Source organism: Rutidosis leptorrhynchoides, chromosome 7, assembly GCF_046630445.1.
Source record: "Rutidosis leptorrhynchoides isolate AG116_Rl617_1_P2 chromosome 7, CSIRO_AGI_Rlap_v1, whole genome shotgun sequence".
In the NCBI taxonomy this organism is placed as follows: Eukaryota; Viridiplantae; Streptophyta; class Magnoliopsida; order Asterales; family Asteraceae; genus Rutidosis; species Rutidosis leptorrhynchoides.
In genome coordinates this window covers 84,847,557-84,867,912 of record NC_092339.1, presented here as the reverse complement: position 1 = coordinate 84,867,912, position 20,356 = coordinate 84,847,557, and the positions used below count along the sequence as shown (strand labels likewise).

Below are 20,356 nucleotides of genomic sequence, written 5' to 3'. Positions count from 1 at the left end.
GTTAACTCTGAGATTATTCGTGTATAATGTTTAAAACTTGGGATCAACCATGATTAATTTAAACTTTAAGTCCCATCTTGATTTTTAATACAAAGTTCGTGAACCAACTATAAAATTTTTTCTAACATATATATTGAAATATTATCAAGTCTCCAAATTTTAACCATTAAATAAAAAAAGAAAAAAAATGTTATCTTCTAACATAAATTTAACGATAAATAACACAAAACTATAGGTAAAAATATATAAATGTTTACCTTTAATTGAAATATAATAAATTTAGTGCTACTCTCCCTCTCTGCTTCAACGAAAAAAATTTGCAATTTAATTTAAGATATATATATATATGATTTATGTGATAAGTGCTTAAATCGGAACTATGTGTACCTCAGAATGATTATTAGATATCTCAAACTGACTATTGACTAATACAATAAGATATACAATAATACAATCAACCTTATTAAGTCCAGGCGCTGAAAGTATGTCGAATAACGGGTCATTAGACAAATTGAATGGGGTCATATGTTAATATCTAAAAATTTTACATTATTACCAATCTTAAAATTAAATGCCTAAATTCATGTTGAGTGGTGTCATTTGACTCCTCAGCTCAACATGTGGCTCCGTTGATGGGCTACTTTGTCGACATCTTGATTAATAACTTCATGTCTATCAGGTATGCCTTTAGTTATATTTTCACCAACTCTCTGATATCCCCTGCATTTCAAAATATCAAATGATCGTGATTTTTTATCTTAAAATAGTATCAAACAATCGTTGTTAACATAACTAGATAAAAAACTGAATACAGTAGCATCAGCGAGTTTAATCTTGAGTTTCTCTTCGTAAGGTAGATCGAAAAACTTATGTGTTATATCTCTAACCTCTTTAATAAGAGAATCAGGAATACCATGACCTTTCTGTTCATATGATAATACATTTGAGGACAAAGATGTTGCACAAGTTGTTAAACTTTTGGACGAAGCTTGTAGAGAAAGATTAGCATACCCAATCTTTGTCCTCATTAACATTTGGATCATCACACTTTCTGTAACTTGAAGGTGTTTAAATGGTGGTGATTTGAAGGTGTTTGAATGGTGGTTTTATAGAGGGAAAGTGAGAGTTTTGTTTGAGGTAGGTTGGGAAAGATGGACAGTAGCGGTTCAAGGTTTCAAATTAATGACTTTAGTTTGTTAAAATTAGGTAAAAGGACTCTTTCGTTTTAAATGAATAAGGTACACAAGTACAATTGTGTGTTGAATATAAATTAGGTACAAGTACAATTCTGTTAGCCATGTATCATACGTTTACTATTGGAGCATGGAGCCCCTTTTTTTGCCAAAAAATCGAAAACTCGTATAGAAACGGAGATGTTTTCTAAAGAATACGTCAACAACCGAGAAGTACAAAAGAACTGAGGATACCTAAAAAGGTGTGAACAATCTATGAACTATCTAAACTCGAACCTCGGCGTAGATAAAAGAAGTTCACAAACCTACGAACTAAAAGAATACATAAGCACTACTAAAAACATAGAAACGCAAATATAAACAATAACACCAACGACGGTAAAAACAACAACAATCTCTATCGATCCGCTTTCTTGATATTACGATTCACCGTATTGCATTGTAGCTCCTTACCCGAACGATTGTCGGATTTGTAAGTAAGAACTAAGAACGCTAGCCGAGCCGTCACCAACCAAGATAGCCGATGAAGAAGCTAACAATCCTTGATCGACGAGTCCTTGAAAAAAGTAGTTGCTAGTCGAAACCGAATCTATATTACCATCTTCGCCTACAAGGTCAACTCCAGTCTCCTCTCTAAACAAGTTCTTAACCGCTTCACCAAAATCCATATCATTATGATTATCCCGCAAACTATACGATGTAACCATGTTCATCTTTTCCTTTGGAAGGTTCGATTAGCACCACTTATTAACGAAGAAACCTTGACAATAGGAACCCACTTATTTTTCTTTTTAACAACGAGATTGGAATCACTGACGGCGGATAACCAAAGGAGTTCCAACAACCCGATCATACTCGTTCCACGTGTCAATGATGTTCCGCCAAATAACTGTAATATGACAAGGCTCTGTGTGTAGTCACCATTGGAAAGCACCCCTAAACAACTGCCATAAGAGAGGCTCAGACAACCATGCCTCTGGAAGCAACCCTTGAACAACTCACATAGGACGAGCTCAGACAGCGATGCCTCCAGAGGACTCCATAACCAACTGCAAAGCAAATTTCATAATGAAATCCCTATGTGAGACTCGAACTCGAGACCTCACGAACACCCAGAAGAGCGGTAACCACTAGAGATGGTTACCCGTTTATTTTTGTTACAAAGAAACCAAGCCCAACAACGGCCGAACAAGCACAAAACTTGCGATATTACCTACATCGAAAGTAGGTGAACCCACTCCAACCGAATGAGAGTTTTGTGGTGATCTTCATAATAAAATTATGAATGAGCGTTTTGTGGCATGATCTTCATTATAAAATTATGAATGCGAGTTTTGTGGCATGGAGCCCGGTTAGGGAGTTATATCGCTTCATTATGGAAAATGATAAACGTAGTCCTAAAGGACACGTTTAAGCATTCTATAGTTAAATTTATTTAGTATTTATAACTAACTGTTGTCATGAATAACACTAATACAAAAAATAATATAAGGAAAATCCATAATAAAAAATGAATATTTATGATTTGCAATTAATTCAACGAAGTTTAAAATTTTTTAATATGATATGCTTAAACGTAGTCTTAAGGGCTACGTTTAACATTCTCCTAATAAAAACTTCCGTTAATCAACATCATAATTTGTTCGCTTCATTTAATAAACGAATTCATTTGTGAAGTTGTAAATCTGTTTAACTGTTTACGGTCTAAAAATTATTCAAATAGATTTGTGTCTATTAGCATCGTCTCTTGCCCTTACCTTCTATCACCAACCTAAGTCATCTGCAAGTTTCCCCATCCCTCTCTTTGACAAAAAAGTTTTACACATATGATAAAAATAACAATCATACGTTGTGTTGATCCCATAGCACTTTAAAAACAAAATAATAACGTTTTATTACTAATTTAGTCACATATTTACAACAAATACACAAGAAGCGAAAGCATTTAAAACAATCTGATAGTATCAATATGTTCTTTTGGCAGCATTTTATCAGCCCTCAACTTGAGATGGATCTTTACCAGTGATCAATATGTGAAATTAGTTAGAACTTTACCAACTAGATGCTCCCCATAAACAGCCGTTTCAAACTTCTTGTTTCCACCACTCTTCTTTACACACATATCCAACGGACTAATAGCAGCATTGAAGTTTGTCTGTTTATAGTATAAATATGATCAACTCGATCTTTTAAGATAAGAATGTTATGTGAATATATGTGTGTAGAGAAAAAGAAAGACTGACCTCGTAAAAGTAAGCCACACATACTCTGTATCTAGGGGAGTTGTTAATTACCCGATGCAATGTTGATTCATAAAGACCATTTGTTAGAATCTGCAATTAATTATAGTTAGTGGATAGTATATAACCAAGTTTGGTGAATTAAGCTGCTGTACAGAGGTGGGAAGATGGATGGGTTGCAATGGGTCATTAGGTAGTACAGTTCAAAAAGGGCTGGATGAGTTGACCCGTACACTTTTTGTCCACTGTTAGAAAGAAAGAAAAATCATTAAAATAAAGTTAAATCCTTTAATCATTATTACAAGTACTATCAGATTGATTTCAGGAGACTTAAGTCTTTCTGACCCATTTACGCATTGCCCTTTTACTTAAAAAGTTATCATATTGAGATTATTCGAGATAGAACACAACCCTAATTCATTATAAGATATGTAAATGGGTCTTTATAGCCACCTTTGCTGTTGTATATACCTTTAACATATCGCCGATATTGCAGACAAAAGTTCCAGGAATGGGAGCTGCTGATATCCATTCTCCCGAAAGGTTTCTCACCTTCGCAAATCCAGTTAAGTAATTGCATATTAGCATATTAAACCATAATAGAACAATCAAATTACAATCTTGACCATCAATATCCAATATATGACCAAATATAAGTAAAAAAAACTGCAAAAAGATACCTGAAGGGCAGTTTTGTCATCATCTTGATTAACCAACGTTAATAGACCTGAAATATCCAAGTCAGCGAGATTAGTATCGTAATCAGGTAGATTATAGACACTTTCTACCTGAATTTGATAAACTTACCATAATCCGTGTGAGCCCCACTAGATTTATTTGGAGAAGAGATGACAACATAATAAGAAAATGAAAAAAAAAAAAAAACATAAGTGAGAACCATAGATTGCAAGTGGACAGGTTGGGTAACAGACTAACAGGTCAAATGGCAATTTTTATGTATGGTTTTGAAAGTTCGGTTTGGGTTGACCCGAAACGGTGTTGGGACATGTTTTGTCATAAATAATCTGTGTCTTAAATAGGATTGGAAATCGATATTTACAGTAAAATTTTCAGTGATTCAGAAAGTTGTACGCAAGAAACAAAAACATAGGGAAATCATGTCCCATTTAACATGTTCACTTGATAGCGAAAAATATTGTATCAATTTGACTTGTTAACGATGAAAAATAATCTAAACTAACACATGTATATTGTATACGAAAATTTATGTTTACTGTATACGAAATTACCATCCAATATCATTTTTTAACAACTTCTCATCAACTGATAAGGCACCAGGGTAACCTATAATACGCAACACCCAAAACGGGTCTCCAGCTATTTTGCCTTCAAATTCATCAACTGAGCCACCAAGTGCCAACACAATCCCTCGCATTATTTTTCTTGATAGATCTGCAAATTACCATTAATAAACAAAATGCGTGACACAAAATGATAAAATGTTTTGGGATTACATTCTAATAGCATACCTGTGCAAAGGGCAAGATACTCCTCCATCAGTTTTTTAAAATTTGAAGGCTCTGTTGGCCTGTAGGAAGACAAAATGTGTCATATGGCTATATTACTTTGAATTATTCCACGTGTAAAAAATATGCCCCAAAATAGTCTTATAAACAATTATTTTTTGGCAAAATGGTCGGGTTGGGTCGAGACCCAAATGGGTTTGGTCGAAACGGGTCAGAATTTAAATGGGTCAAACGGGTTGGGTTGGGTCTGAGTGGGTCGAGACCCAAACGGGTTGGGTCGGGTCGAGAACCATTTTGTTCAATAAAATTTTAGTTTTAAATATTTTTTTTATCATTTTTTAGTTTTATTGTTTTATTATTTTTTATTTTATTTTGAAAATTCACATCGTGTAACTAAAATTCAAATTTTACAACTCGACCCGTTGGACCCATATACTAGACCCATTGGACCTATATACTAGAGCCGTTGGACCCGTCTCTATTTGTTGGACTTGGTGGATTTGAACCCGATCGACCCATTTCTTATTTTTTGTCTGACCCAATATGTTTTAAAAAAACTCATTCAACAAAATTTTTAGGGATGCGAATCTCAAAAACTGAAAACTTTACAACTCGACCCGTTTGACCCATATGCAAGACCCATTAGACCCAATTGAGCACTTTGGGTTTGGTTTGCCAGGTATATAAACAATCTACAAAGAAACAATAAGTCGATAACAATCCAAAGTTATCTTATCTTGGCACCCGATAATGATATGAAAACGAGAGAGTTCAAGGAATCACATACCACATGTTACTCCCAACTAATGGGTCGGCCATATCTTCATACTCCCCTTTTTTCAGTTCACGATAACACTATCAAGAAAAAGCATGAAAGTCAAAATTTAGTTAAATCCTTTATCTATTAAGTATAAAGTACAAACAAATTGCAAAGCTTACATCAATAGCTTCATGTCTATCAGGTATGCCTTTAGTTATATTCTCACCAACTCTCTGATATCCCCTGCATTTCAAAATCTCAAATGATCAGGAATTATTTATCTTATAAATTTCATTTATGTTAATATAACTAGATAAAAACCTGTATCCAGTAGCATCAGAGAGTTTAATCTTGATTTTCTCTTCGTAAGGAAGATCGAAAAACTTATGTGTTATATCTCTAACCTCTTTAATAAGCGAATCAGGTATACCATGACCTTTCTATTCATATGATAATACATTTATCAACAACTAAAATGATAATTACTAAAAAATCAATAATAATAATGATAATTGTAATTATTGATTAATATAGAAGGTTTAAGTGTGTAACTACTTACCACATAAAAGAATCCAGCTTCTCTACAAGCTTGATCTAACTGTTTAACAACATGTGCAACATCTTTGTCCTCATTAACATCTGGATCATCACACTTGGCTACCAAAGCACTTATATCTAATAAATTAGCACAAACTTTTAATTTTGATAATACAAATATGTAATATATATACAAATATACTACTCCTATAAATTTAATTTTTTCTAAATCGAGCAATTTTATTATTAATTTTCATATTTAAATAAATCTACACAATCAATATATATTTGTAAAATTCAAAACGTAATCAGTTTATATTAAATAATTTTACCGATGATGGGAATGGATTGGAAATCGGTAGACATGGTTTCGCCGGCCGGAGTTTACGATTACGCCGGACACGCACTCACTCGCTCACTAACTCTGCGTGTCTTATTTGTTCTGAATTTATTTATGGAATCAATGATTGATAGATAGTAGATAGTACATACGTGATGACACATGATGATCCAGATAATTTAACGAGTTTTATTTGTTTTTATTTTTTTAATGGGCCTTGGTGGAATCCATTGGGCTGATTCTTTATATACTGATTATACTCTCCTTGTTTTTGACGAGTACGTGCAATATACGAATTTTACAAATGAAAACAGTTTTAATGACATATTTTAGGTATTAAGTGAATGTAAATGCTAAAGTCATTTATTTTAATGACCCGTTTGACTAAGAGACTTGTCGTTGTTTTTTACAAATATATAGAGACATGTATTTACGCATACATATGTAACGTAATTAATTTCGTAAAAATAATTCATATTTGAATATTAATAATAATAATAATAATAATAATAATAATAATAATAATAATAATAATAACAATAATAATAATAATAATAAAGTACGCTCAATAAATGCCTTTTAAATTTTTTTAGAAAATTAAAATACAATTATTATATAAAAGTTGTACAATATGTTTTAAATTTTGGGTGTTCTGTGAAAGATTTTACAATTTAGGAGAGATTAGTATTTCCTTTTATAAAAGATTTCGTATTATTTTTTAAATTAAATTAATATAAAATTATGACATCATTATTATGAAAATTAAAGGGTAATCAGCTTAATGATGATATCATCATTTTAGAGCTTTATATGACTATATAGATGTCATGTTAATCTTTACAAATTATTTCAAGATATGCAATTAATTATTGTAGAAATGTGTACTTGAGAAACCAACCGAGAACAGTGGCGATTCCAGGATTATTAACTCAATGTGATTCTGAAATTTCTTTTTTTACCAATTATATTATTATGTTACTTCAGTGATACTTTACCTTAAAAAAATTATAATCGTGAAAAATATTTGAGATCCGAGTAGCATAACTTAGTGGTGTCCCATATACGATTAAAGAGAAAAACTTTGAAAAAAATATTGGGTCATACATATAAATTTAGTGGTGTCCTTTACAATTTACAGAGTATTTACTACCAAAAATTTTCAAACTAGTGGTGTCCCGTAACTCTACGGGTCTATACTTCGATTCGTCCTTGACCGAGAATGACATCCATAAGTGGCGGAACTAGAAATTTTTTTACCGGATGCAAAAAAATAAAATAATAGCGTTCACACTAAATGTAAATTTTTTTCTTCCATCTTCAATAAAGATACAATATTTTGGGTCATGGGATTTTGAGTTTGTGCCAAAATCTGAAGGATTTTGGACAAAATATTGAGGCTTTTGTGTGGAAAATCAAATTTTAAGCCTGAAAATTTCAAATTTCTGGACAAACTCGAAAAATTCACACTGAGAGCTTCAAATTCACTGGGGTCAGGTGCTCCTTTGAAAGGACTCGTTCATATACATTATAAACGATTCACAATAGTTGATTACATCGCGAGGTATTTGACCTCTATATGATACATTTTACAAACATTGCATTCGTTTTTAAAAGACAAACTTTCTTTACATCTAAAGTTGACGGCATGCATACCATTTCATAATACATCCAACTATAATTGACTTAATAATAATCTTGATGAACTCAATGACTCGAATGCAACGTCTTTCGAAATATGCCATGAATGACTCCAAGTAATATCCTTAAAATGAGCTAATGCACAGCGGAAGATTTCTTTATTACATGAGAATAAACATGCTTTAAAGTGTCAACCAAAAGGTTGGTGAGTTTATTAGTTTATCATATTCCATCAATTCCATAATTTTAATAGACCACAAGATTTTAATTCCATCTTTCATAAACATAATCTCGTATCAGGCATTTCGCACGGCTTAGAGATGAAAGTCATTCATACGAACTACAAACACCTGGTAATCGACCTTAACAAAATGCATCTAGAATATCCCCCGCATACCGGCATTTCGCACGGTCATGCAAAAAGCATACAATCAGGCCACTCTTTTAAATATGATGGTTGCGTACACCTCACAAACAGATCATATCTTTTAAAGCTGGCGGTTGTATACCTATTTCGAAGTACTAAAGCAGTTCAAATTCTCTGACTGGGGCTTGTTAGTACCCATAGATCTATCTTTAGGATTCACGTCAATTTGGGGCTCGGTTCCCAAATTCTCAGATTACCAGACTAAAAGGGGTGATATCCGGTGTACTCATTACTCATTCGTAGAATGTTTTTAAGTACTTGTGTCTATTTCGTCAAACATTTATAAAAGTTGCGCATGTATTCTCAGTCCCAAAAATATATTGTAAAAGCATTTAAAAAGGGAGTAATGAAACTCACAATACTGTATTTTGTAATAAAAATACATATGACGTCATTGAACAAGTGCAAGGCTTTGCCTTGGATTCACGAACCTATATTAATTATATATATTTATATGTTTGATCAATATCTGTCTAACAATTTAGGTCAAGTCGTAGTGTATCACAATCATAATGCTCGAGACTAAATATGCAAAAGTCAACAAAAGTCATATTGACCAAAATGTCTTCCAAAATTTATACATGATTATTATATAGTTTAAATATAGTCGTTTTATATATTTAAATATTTTTAACAGATTTTATTAAAGTAAATAATATAGTTCTTTTATTAATAAATAAAATTTTATATTAAAATTTATATAATAAAAATATACTTTTATATATCTTAAGTAATAAAATTTATAAAGTTCATTTAATATCATAAAAATAATATGATAGGTATTATTAATGTAATTATATTATACGTAGTAAAATATCTTTGTATCACATATTTATTTAATAAAATAATATTGATAATAATAATAATAATAAGTAAAAGTTTTATTATTTTGTAATAATTATTATTATTCTACTAATAAAAATAACAATAATTATATTTTCTAAAAATGATAAAATGATAATTTTTATTAATAATAGTACTAAAATGATAATAATAATGATGTTTCATATTAACAATGATATTTTTATTAAAAATAATAATTTTAGTAAAAATGATAGTTTTAATAATAATAATAATACTTTTAATAATAATAATAATAGTAAAATAATGAAAACGATATTTGATGTTTAAAGCTAAGGGGTATAAAATACTATTAAATTTTATAAGAAAATACTATTAAATATGATACAATTTTACACAAGATATTTATTTATTTATAGAATGGATATACTTAAACCTTGCTACAACACTTATAGGCAGTGTACCTAATCGTACAGTAGTGTAGTTTTTAGTAAGTCCGGTTCGTCCACAGGGAATCTTTAAACAAAGCTTAACGCTATATTAGTTTAAATTTATAAAAATACAAATATATATTAGTAATATTATTATTATAAAAGGGGGTTTTTACCGTTTAATGACCGGTTTGTCGATTTTTAAAACTTTAGTCGCAGTTAAAACCTAATGTAAAATATTAAAAATAAATAAAAGACTAAATTTAAAGCGTAAAGTAAATAACGATACTGAAATTATGATAAATAAAAGTGCGATAAAATAAAATTGCGATAATTAAAAAGTACGATAATTAAAAGTGCAATTAAATACAATAACAATAAATAAAAGTGCGATAATTAGAAGTGTAATTAAATATAAAATAAAGGAAATTAAATATGAAATAAAAGAATTATGCTTATTTAAACTTCCGTAATCATGATGTTTGACGTGTTGATTTTAGTTTATTCCCATGGGTTAACTGTTCTTTGTCCTGGATTATTTAATATGTCCATACGGATTTGTCCATAATAGTCCATCAGTCATAAATATAAAGAGCGAAAGCCTTCGTCAAATTATTCTTATTCCCGAAGTCAAATATTCTAACTAATTGGGGATTCGAATTGTAACAAGGTTTTAATACTTTGTTTAATGAATACACCAGGTTATCGACTACGTGTAAACCAAGGTTTCACTACTTTGTTAACAATTACACCAATTACCCTTGAATGTAATTCACCCCTGTTTCAACAAGTCTATTAACTATTAATCCAGTTCCGTGTCCGGTAAAATGAATAATTATTGGTATTTATAGATATCCCGCCCACCGTACCCAGTCAAGCGTATGTAGTTATATATAAATACGTCAAATTATAAGTTTGTATATTAAATTAACAAGGTATTGTTTAGTTAATATAAAATCCATTAATAGCCCATAGTCTAATTTCCACAAGTGTCGTTCTTTTATCCAAACCCCAATTATGGTACAAAGCCCAATTACCCAATTTTAATATTTTTAGCCCAACATCATGATTACTTCGGTATTAAATAAGCATAATAATAACTTAGCTACGAGACATTAATGAAAATAATATAAACATAACTTACAATGATTAAAAATAGCGTAGCGTTACACGGACAGAATTTCGACTTACACCCTTACAACATTCGCTAACATACCCTTATTATTAGGATTTAAAATTAAAATTAAAATTAAAATTAAAATATAAATATTTACGTATACATATATAGAGAGAGATTGATTTTTTTTTTTTGATATTTTTACGATCAGAATGCGCGAGCTTTATAGGCAGTTTCATAATTTGGGGCTCCGCGACTCGCGGCCTTTTTCCTCTTCGAACTCCGCAAGTCGCGGAGTTCGTAAAACCAGCTCACACCATTTTGTCTTTTAATTTTCCGACGGTTTATAATATATTATATAATATATAAATAATTATAAGAATTATTTAAATATTATATTATATTTATGTGCATAGTTGACTTGTAATTTTTAGTCCGTTGCGTCGAGCGTTGAGAGTTGACTCTGGTCCCGGTTCCGGATTTTTGAATGTCCTTGTGTACAATTTAATATCTTGTACTTTGCGTTTTGAATCTTGTACTCTTGTAATTTCTGAGACGTTTCTTATCAATAATTGGAATCTCTTTTGATTGTATTTTGTACTTTTGAGCTTTTTGATCGTTTGCGTCTTCAATTCGTCGAATCTGTCTTTTGTCTTCACCTTTTATTATTTAAACGAATATCACTTGTAAATAGAACAATTGCAACTAAAAGCTTGTCTTTCTTGAGGAATAATGCTATGAAATATATGTTCGTTTTTAGCATTATCAAATATTCCCACATTTGAGCGTTGCTTGTCCTCAAGAAATATAGTCTTGAAATACTAGAATCACTTCTTTATTCTTCACACTTTGTACATCAGTGATTTCTATACGGCGGTATAAACAATGATAGTAACGATGTGGTTTACAGTCTCACATGACTATAAAAATTTAGATCCATTAAGGAAATTGGATCTTTATGAAAACATTTGATCTTTTGAAAATTCATTCTAGCTTTTACCCTAGCTAAGTTTTCTGGAATAACCCTTCACCGGTGTTTGCAAAATATTTTTTTGGGTTTGGTGGGTTTCAGATTTGAAAATTTTAGCTCAAAACTTGTGGTTTTGTGTCACCCACTTGCTAACCTTGTATTAGGAAAGCAACACGTCCAGTATACTTGCCCCGTATATTACCTTTCGGTAAACTACCGTCCGGTTGTAAAGGAAAGCGTTGAACAAGCAACTGTTAAGGCAATGTCCCCTGACATACTTTTAATTATGGTCCATAACGTGTCGGACGCAATTACTATCCTTTGTAGGAGCAATAGTAAAGCTCACCCTTATAATTTTCCGGTCTGGCACAAGGTCCTGTCTTCGACCATGCTATGCAACCACCGTTCTTACGGTTGACACCCGATTTGGTTCAGGTGACCTAATGAATTCCAGGTGAATTCCTAGGATTTTACGTTCAATGGTAATGAACGCATTGAAAATGGGTTTTCAGAAAACAAATCGGTTTGTAATTTTGATCAAAATATTTTCTCGTTCAAGCTCGAGTTTAGATATCATTGAATTCCATGAGTTTGTAATTCTCAATCTTTAAAGTCAATCTCTAGGATTGAGTAATATCAGTCTTAAAAGCTGATTTTTTGATATTTTAGGAGATTATCCCTTCTGGGGATCTGATTCATTAGTCTTATCCAGCTAATTTGCACGGCGTCCTCCCCATTTTACAAGACAGATCCTCTCATGGTTAGGATAAGTCTGACCACTTGGCGACCCTGTTTGATGCTGAGGTCCGTGGATTTTCTGCTGATTTTAGAGATGACTTTTCTAGATTTTTCGTCAACCTACTGCTGGTCTGGACGACAACTTCATGACCTAAATCAAGAAGCGCATTTCTTTTTCGGAAGACTTTACTTCCTTTTAATGATGGAATTGATTCATCGTGTAGATCCATCTTTCTTACAGTAAATCGGGTAAAACTGATTAGATTAGTCCAAAACAAAAGTATCTTCAATTATTTGTTACAGAAATATGTGACATATGTTTAAAATTACTTGGTGAATTTTCCCACACTTGACTTTTATTTTTTCTTTTTGTTCTCCTTTATTCCATTTTAAATGAATTCTAACATTTTGGTTTGTTTCTCAATTTATGTTCTTTCCGAGGTAACAATAATTTCGGTGTTAACACCTAGTTTTATCGTTCATAAATATGTATAAACATGATTTTGAGTTCATTTAATTGAAAATTTTGAAATTTTTTTTACTAGAATTGGGTAGTCAGTATATAAGACTAGGGCTGTTCTTTATTATCAGAGAGCACTAGATTCTAATACAACTACTGCTTTAATAGTATTTCTAATGGTAACCAAGTGTATAAAGTAAAAATTTTAAAACCCGAAAGAATTTAACCCCTTCCCACACTTAAGATCTTGCAATGCCCTCATTTGCAAGAAATCAGTAACAATTTAAATTATTGAGGGTGATTAGCGTAGAAAAATGATTAAATTTTACCAAAGTTTCCAAACATATTGTTGTTTGTTTGCTAAATGATAAATGGTGCACATCATTTGTTCATTCCGTTTGTTGTTACATCACATATATTTTGCATCTTGTCGTCAAAATTAGTTGATTTTGCTGAACTTAATGTCAGTCTTTGAAAATGCGTTGTTTTACCCTGTTGTGTACATAAGATAAACTGCAAACATATATACATATTTTTGAAGTTTGGTATATTACCCCACATTCAAAAATTATTAAAATCTAATAAAAGTTAGAAAATTATAAAAACTATTACAATATCAACATAAGTGTATAGTGTAGTAACATTACAAAAATAAAATAAATAAAACTAAATAAACTAGGGTTGTTATTGATACCAGTAGGGGTTCCATGCATAACCGTATGTGTTATAAAATGCTTCAGCTGGGTTATAAGTAGGATACGGTGGTTGCATCTCTATAGACCAGGGAGGAAATACGGGCGTTGGAGTAGGAATATAGTTTCTACTTATATGTTGGCAATGAGCTATGATTTGGTTTTGATGAACTTGCCAATCTTCAAATGCTCGATGTCTAGCATTTTCATACTCTTGTGAAGCTATAAACCTTTGCATTTCTGTCATTTCATTTCCCCCTCCCACATTACCTGGCTGTTGATTTCTCTCAACCTGTGGATGTCTTCCATTATATCTTACTGCAGCGTTATTTCGCCTCTTCAAAACCTTAGCACCATGATATACATTTAAACCAATTGTATCGTGGGGTTCTGGTTCTTCGATTAATAATCCCCCCGACTTATATCCACATTGAGATACTCAGCAATTAATGTAATAAATATACCACCTCCTATTATACTGTGCGGTCTCATCCCCCTAACCATAGCTGATAAATAATAACCCACACAATAAGGTATACTTACAGCGCTTTGTGGGTCTCGAATACACATGTGGTAAAACAAATCCTGTTCATTTACCTTTTCCTTATTTTTACCTCGCTGTGTAATCGAGTTCGCTAGAAACCTATGAATTACTCTTAACTCCGCTCTATCTATATCCAAATAAGAGTAATTTCTCCCTTTAAATCGGTGATGGCTAGTCATTTGACTCCATACACCATGCGTATCAAAATTTTCATCAATCTTCCTACCATTTAATATCAACCCTCGACAATCGGCAGATGCTAGCTCCTCAGGCGTATATATACGTAAGGCCTGAGACATGTCTAGTAGAGACATGTGGCGCATCGAACCTCCTAACAAAAATCTAATAAAACTTCGATCGGTTAAACTAGCTACCCGATCATTTATTTCTATACTACACAATAATTCTTCACACCATACTTTATATACAGGTCTACACATGTTGAATAATCGTACCCAATCGTTAAAAGTAGAATTACCATACCTCTGTGTAAGTAATTCTCTAATTGGCTCGGCCAATTCTACAGCTTCTAACGGTTCCCATTCTATTACCCTAGGTACTTGAACAGCTTTAGAATGAAGAGTGTGCAAGCCCCTTTGGTATTTTGGATAATCTATCCATCCTCTGTCTAATCTCAAGTTCGGGTGCAAATTTTTCACGTGCATATCTGAAAAAGTCATAACTGGATGAGGTATATCTTGTTTGTAATGGTTATCAACATCTTGTTGTTCCGCATTCTCAGGAGGAGCAATGCGAGCTTGGGATGAATATTCACCCCTTTCAGTCTACAAAATACATCAAACACAATTTTTGTGCATCCAAATATACATTAGTGTCAGCAAAATCATTAATCAAAATAATTACAATGACATGTTTAATTTATATCAAACTTATGCTCATTTTCATATTTTTATCAAATCTACACTTTTTCAAATAAGCATATACGAAAATGTTCGCCAAGTTCATAAGCATTCAACTTAAATAACATATCAAAATAATCATTATTAGCAATTAAACAAGTTTCAAATGGCATTATCTCTCAAAAATCAAGTTCATGAATTTTAGACTTGAAAAAGTCCACTTTAATTCTCAAAATCATGTTTAGGCTCAAAGTTTGGATCATTTAACTACCTAAACATGTTACACTACTTAATTTAGCAATAATTCATGACAAAAATCGGCCATAACCTGTTTATATCAAAAAGCCCCAAATTTGCTCAAGAACACAAACCCTAGATTACTCAAAATTTGAAGTTTAAGGCTTCTAATCATGTTAAATAGCATCAATCTAGGTTATACAAGCATAATACATAAGCAATTTAAGCATATATATACGTAAGGCCTGAGCCATGTCTAGTAGAGACATGTGGCGCATCGAACCTCCTAACAAAAATCTAATAAAACTTCGATCGGTTAAACTAGCTACCCGATCATTTATTTCTATACTACACAATAATTCTTCACACCATACTTTATATACAGGTCTACACATGTTGAATAATCGTACCCAATCGTTAAAAGTAGAATTACCATACCTCTGTGTAAGTAATTCTCTAATTGGCTCGGCCAATTCTACAGCTTCTAACGGTTCCCATTCTATTACCCTAGGTACTTGAACAGCTTTAGAATGAAGAGTGTGCAAGCCCCTTTGGTATTTTGGATAATCTATCCATCGTCTGTCTAATCTCAAGTTCGGGTGCAAATTTTTCACGTGCATATCTGAAAATGTCATAACTGGATGAGGTATATCTTGTTTGTAATGGTTATCAACATCTTGTTGTTCCGCATTCTCAGGAGGAGCAATGCGAGCTTGGGATGAATATTCACCCCTTTCAGTCTACAAAACACATCAAACACAATTTTTGTGCATCCAAATATACATTAGTGTCAGCAAAATCATTAATCAAAATAATTACAATGACATGTTTAATTTATATCAAACTTATGCTCATTTTCATATTTTTATCAAATCTACACTTTTTCAAATAAGCATATACGAAAATGTTCGCCAAGTTCATAAGCATTCAACTTAAATAACATATCAAAATAATCATTATTAGCAATTAAACAAGTTTCAAATGGCATTATCTCTCAAAAATCAAGTTCATGAATTTTAGACTTGAAAAAGTCCACTTTAATTCTCAAAATCATGTTTAGGCTCAAAGTTTGGATCATTTAACTACCTAAACATGTTACACTACTTAATTTAGCAATAATTCATGACAAAAATCGGCCATAACCTGTTTATATCAAAAAGCCCCAAATTTGCTCAAGAACACAAACCCTAGATTACTCAAAATTTGAAGTTTAAGGCTTCTAATCATGTTAAATAGCATCAATCTAGGTTATACAAGCATAATACATAAGCAATTTAAGCATAATTACACTAAAAAGCATCAAAATCGAATTGGGTATAAAATTGCTCAAGAACACTAAATTTTCGGATTAAATGGTGTTTTGGTGTAGAAATTTACCGTTTTCCTTGAGTAATTCCTTGATAGCATCCTTCTCAACATGATTTTAGTAAAAAATGTGATGATTTTTGGTGAAAAATTTCGATTTTGGGAGTGTTTTTTCGGGTTTTTTCGCAGTATTTGAGTTGGGTTGTGTGTTGGTACTGATCTGTTCGATCCCTTATATTTTTTTCTGGATTTTAGACCCTCCGCGAGTCGCGGTATATTTCCTCTTCAAACTCCGCGAGTCGCGGTTTTTTTTATATATATAAACATAACTTATAAAACAAATATAAAATAAATTTAAAATTTTGTTTTCCTTGGTTTTTTAGGACGAGGTCGTTTCGGATCGATGTCCTAGTCCGTCCCTCAACAAAATTTTAAAATTTGTCTATTTAAAGCGCGGTTTTAAAAGTAATGATTTTTGAGTTTTTTAATGTTTTTGGCATACTTTAATTCAATAAGATTAAAAATAATGATAATAAAAGTTCTCGTCCCTCCCTCGGGTAAAGCAATTTCGGTTCAAAGACCTAGTCTTCAACTCACGACGAATTTTAAAAATCATATTTTAACTTAGCGAAATAAAGTAAATTTTTGTTTTTAAATTCACACCAAACTTAAATTTAAAATGCATAAAATTAAAAATTCACACCAAACTTAAATTATATTTTTGTTTTTATACATACAAACTTATATTAAAAATATTAATTTTTCAAACATTTACAATTTTAAATATATTAATTTAAAAAAATTGCACAATATTAATTTAATATTAATTTTAAAAATATGGTAAAAATAAAATTAAAAATCTTTTTGGCTTTTATCCCACTTTAATCAATCAAATATTATCAAAAATATGCGCCCCTCTTTTCGGTAAAGTAATTTCGGTTTCATGACCTAATTTAACTCATGACGAATTTTTGAAATATTTTGGGTTGATTGATTAAAGATATTTATACCTTAAGAATAAACGTTAAATTTCGCAGTGATGTAATAAATTTTTGTATGATATCAATAATTTCGGTCGCAAGACCTAATTTCATCGAATACCAATTTAATACTTTATAGCGAACAAATTAGCGTTTATTATCAAAAGGTTAAAAATAAAAAACTGTACAGACTTACCTGTGAAATAGATTTCTTAGTGATATGCTCTAGCCCACTCATAAGATAGTCGGACTAATTGGTTTTCCATGGCTACATAGGCGTAACCTCGAGCATTTAATGTTTTTTCTTCTAAACATATGAACGGTCCATCTCTGCATAAAGTAACAAATTCGGTATTTGAATAGGTTTGATTATTTGAACATTTACCTTCGTGTGACCATTTTCCGCATTTGTGACATTTTTCAAGGTGTCGTGCTCTTCTTTTCGCTGCGGATTTTGATTTTTCTTTACCAAATTGTAACTTATTATCTTCGCATCTGGATTCTTTTCTTACTCCGTCCAATTTAACTCTGATTAATGATACTATTTCACTCGGAAGTGTGTCATTATTACGTTTAGTGATCAAAGCGTGTAGTATTAGACCATAGTTTAATTCACAGGAAGTCTTCATTTCGTAAAAACCTAAAAAAAATAAAAATTCAGAATGGAGGGAGAAGACTAGTTCTTTAGGTTCTGCTAGGGAAAGACCATTCGTGTTCCATTTTCGAGAACTACACGAAAACAGAAAATCTAACTCTAACAGAAATACATAAACCTCCCTACACTTAGTTGAAATTGTGGTTAACATTATTTTCAATTGAATCATCAACAACTTGTATATCTTTGACTTTTACTTCAATCCATTTGTTGATTTCCTCCGTAACGTTCACAAATTCAACTAACATCGCCTTTTCTTTTGGCGATAAATTGGATACTAATCGGTTACATAACTTAAAGTTTCCTTTAATCTTAGCATCGTGAATCCGTTTATAAAGTTTCTTCGTTGAACTGTTAAAAATGGGTTCATCTAATTTCGTATCATCAACGGCATTCTTTGTGATTGGATCATCATTAAGTGTTTCTTCATCTTCCCCACACTTATGCATTTTTATTGGTCTAACAGTTTTGGTTGGTGGAGATCTAAACTTTCGGTTCACAAAGGTGATCGATGTATCACCATCCCTAAGTGTCATTCTACCTTCTCTTACATCAATGAATGCCTCGGTGGTTGCTAAAAATGGGCGACCTAGAATTAGAGGAATATCAAGGTTTTCCTCCATATTAATCACTATGAAGTTTGCAACAAAGGTCAAACTTCCCACGTTAACAAGTAAATTATTTGCTATTCCAATCGGGTGTTTAATGGTTTGGTCAAATGATTGAACACCTATTTTGGTTGGTTTTAATTTACCCATGCCTAATCTTTTGTATAAGGAAAGAGGGATAATATTTGCACTTGCTCCTAAATCTGCGAGTCCATTATATACAGCACCATCATTAAGCAAGCAAGAAATGATAAATTCACCCGGGTCTCCTGCTTTAGTAAGTCGAGTTGGTTTGTAAACCTTTTTCGGGTGTTCTTTTCTTGGTTCTTTCACTTCTATTTGAACTTCTTGTTCACATTTTTCTTCGTTTCTTGGAATGGGAGGTTTGTATAAGAATTCTTCTTCATCACTCAAATTTGACTCCTCCCTATATTCCAATTTTGATTTTTCATATGTTGTTGATAACATATTTATGTTTTCATTTTGAAGGTTTTCTTGGGTGGTGAAATTATGATTAACTTCATTGTCAACTTCCATCGGACCATGTATGTAATGTTTAACTCTGTGACCATTAACCTTAAATTCAATCCCATTTGAATTTATTAATTCTACTTTTCCGCATGGGAAAACTCTTTTGACTATGAATGGTCCAGACCATCTTGATTTCAATTTTACAGGAAATAGCTTGAATCGTGAATTGAAAAGAAGAACTCTATCTCCTTCTTTAAATTCTTTTGAACTTCTGATTCTTTTATCATGCCAGTTCTTCGTTCTTTCTTTATAGATTAACGAATTTTCTTATGCTTCATGTCTTAATTCTTCTAATTCGTTTAATTGACCTAATCGTAGACGTCCAGCTTCATGTAAATCAAGATTACATGTCTTCAAAGCCCAAAATGCTTTGTGTTCAATTTCTACTGGAAGATGACATGCTTTTCCGTAAACGAGTCTGAAAGGTGTGGTTCCAATTGGAGTTTTGTAGGTTGTTCTAAAAGCCCAGAGTGCATCCTCCAATTTAATGGACCATTCCTTCGGATTTGATCCTACGGTTTTTTCTAGAATACGTTTTAAAGCTCGGTTGGTATTTTCAACTTGTCCACTTGTTTGTGGATGATATGCAGTGGAGATTTTATGAGTTACTCCATATCTTTTGAGAACTTTCTCAAGTTGATTATTACAGAAATGAGTACCCCGATCACTTATTAAAGCTTTCGGTGTTCCAAACCTTGCAAAAAGACGTTTTAAAAAGTTGACTACAACTCGTGCATCGTTAGTTGGGAGAGCTTGTGCTTTCGCCCATTTAGATACATAATCAATGGCTACGAGAATATAGAGA

At 31.9% G+C, this 20,356-nt stretch overlaps 1 protein-coding gene across 1 annotated transcript; it reads right to left on the bottom strand.

Annotated features, from left to right (window-relative positions):
- Positions 1-3,062: 3,062 nt before the first annotated feature.
- On the bottom strand, positions 3,063-6,669 carry LOC139856844 (homoarginine-6-hydroxylase 2-ODD-C23.1). Its single transcript, XM_071845555.1, has 12 exons — positions 6,550-6,669; positions 6,240-6,355; positions 6,002-6,120; positions 5,860-5,923; positions 5,708-5,775; positions 4,924-4,982; positions 4,684-4,846; positions 4,241-4,260; positions 4,114-4,160; positions 3,905-3,985; positions 3,437-3,526; positions 3,063-3,348 (listed from the first exon to the last, which is right to left on the bottom strand). Exons 1-12 carry the CDS (start codon positions 6,581-6,583, stop codon positions 3,220-3,222), a joined length of 990 nt encoding a protein of 329 aa, XP_071701656.1. The 5' UTR covers positions 6,584-6,669; the 3' UTR covers positions 3,063-3,219.
- Positions 6,670-20,356: the final 13,687 nt, after the last annotated feature.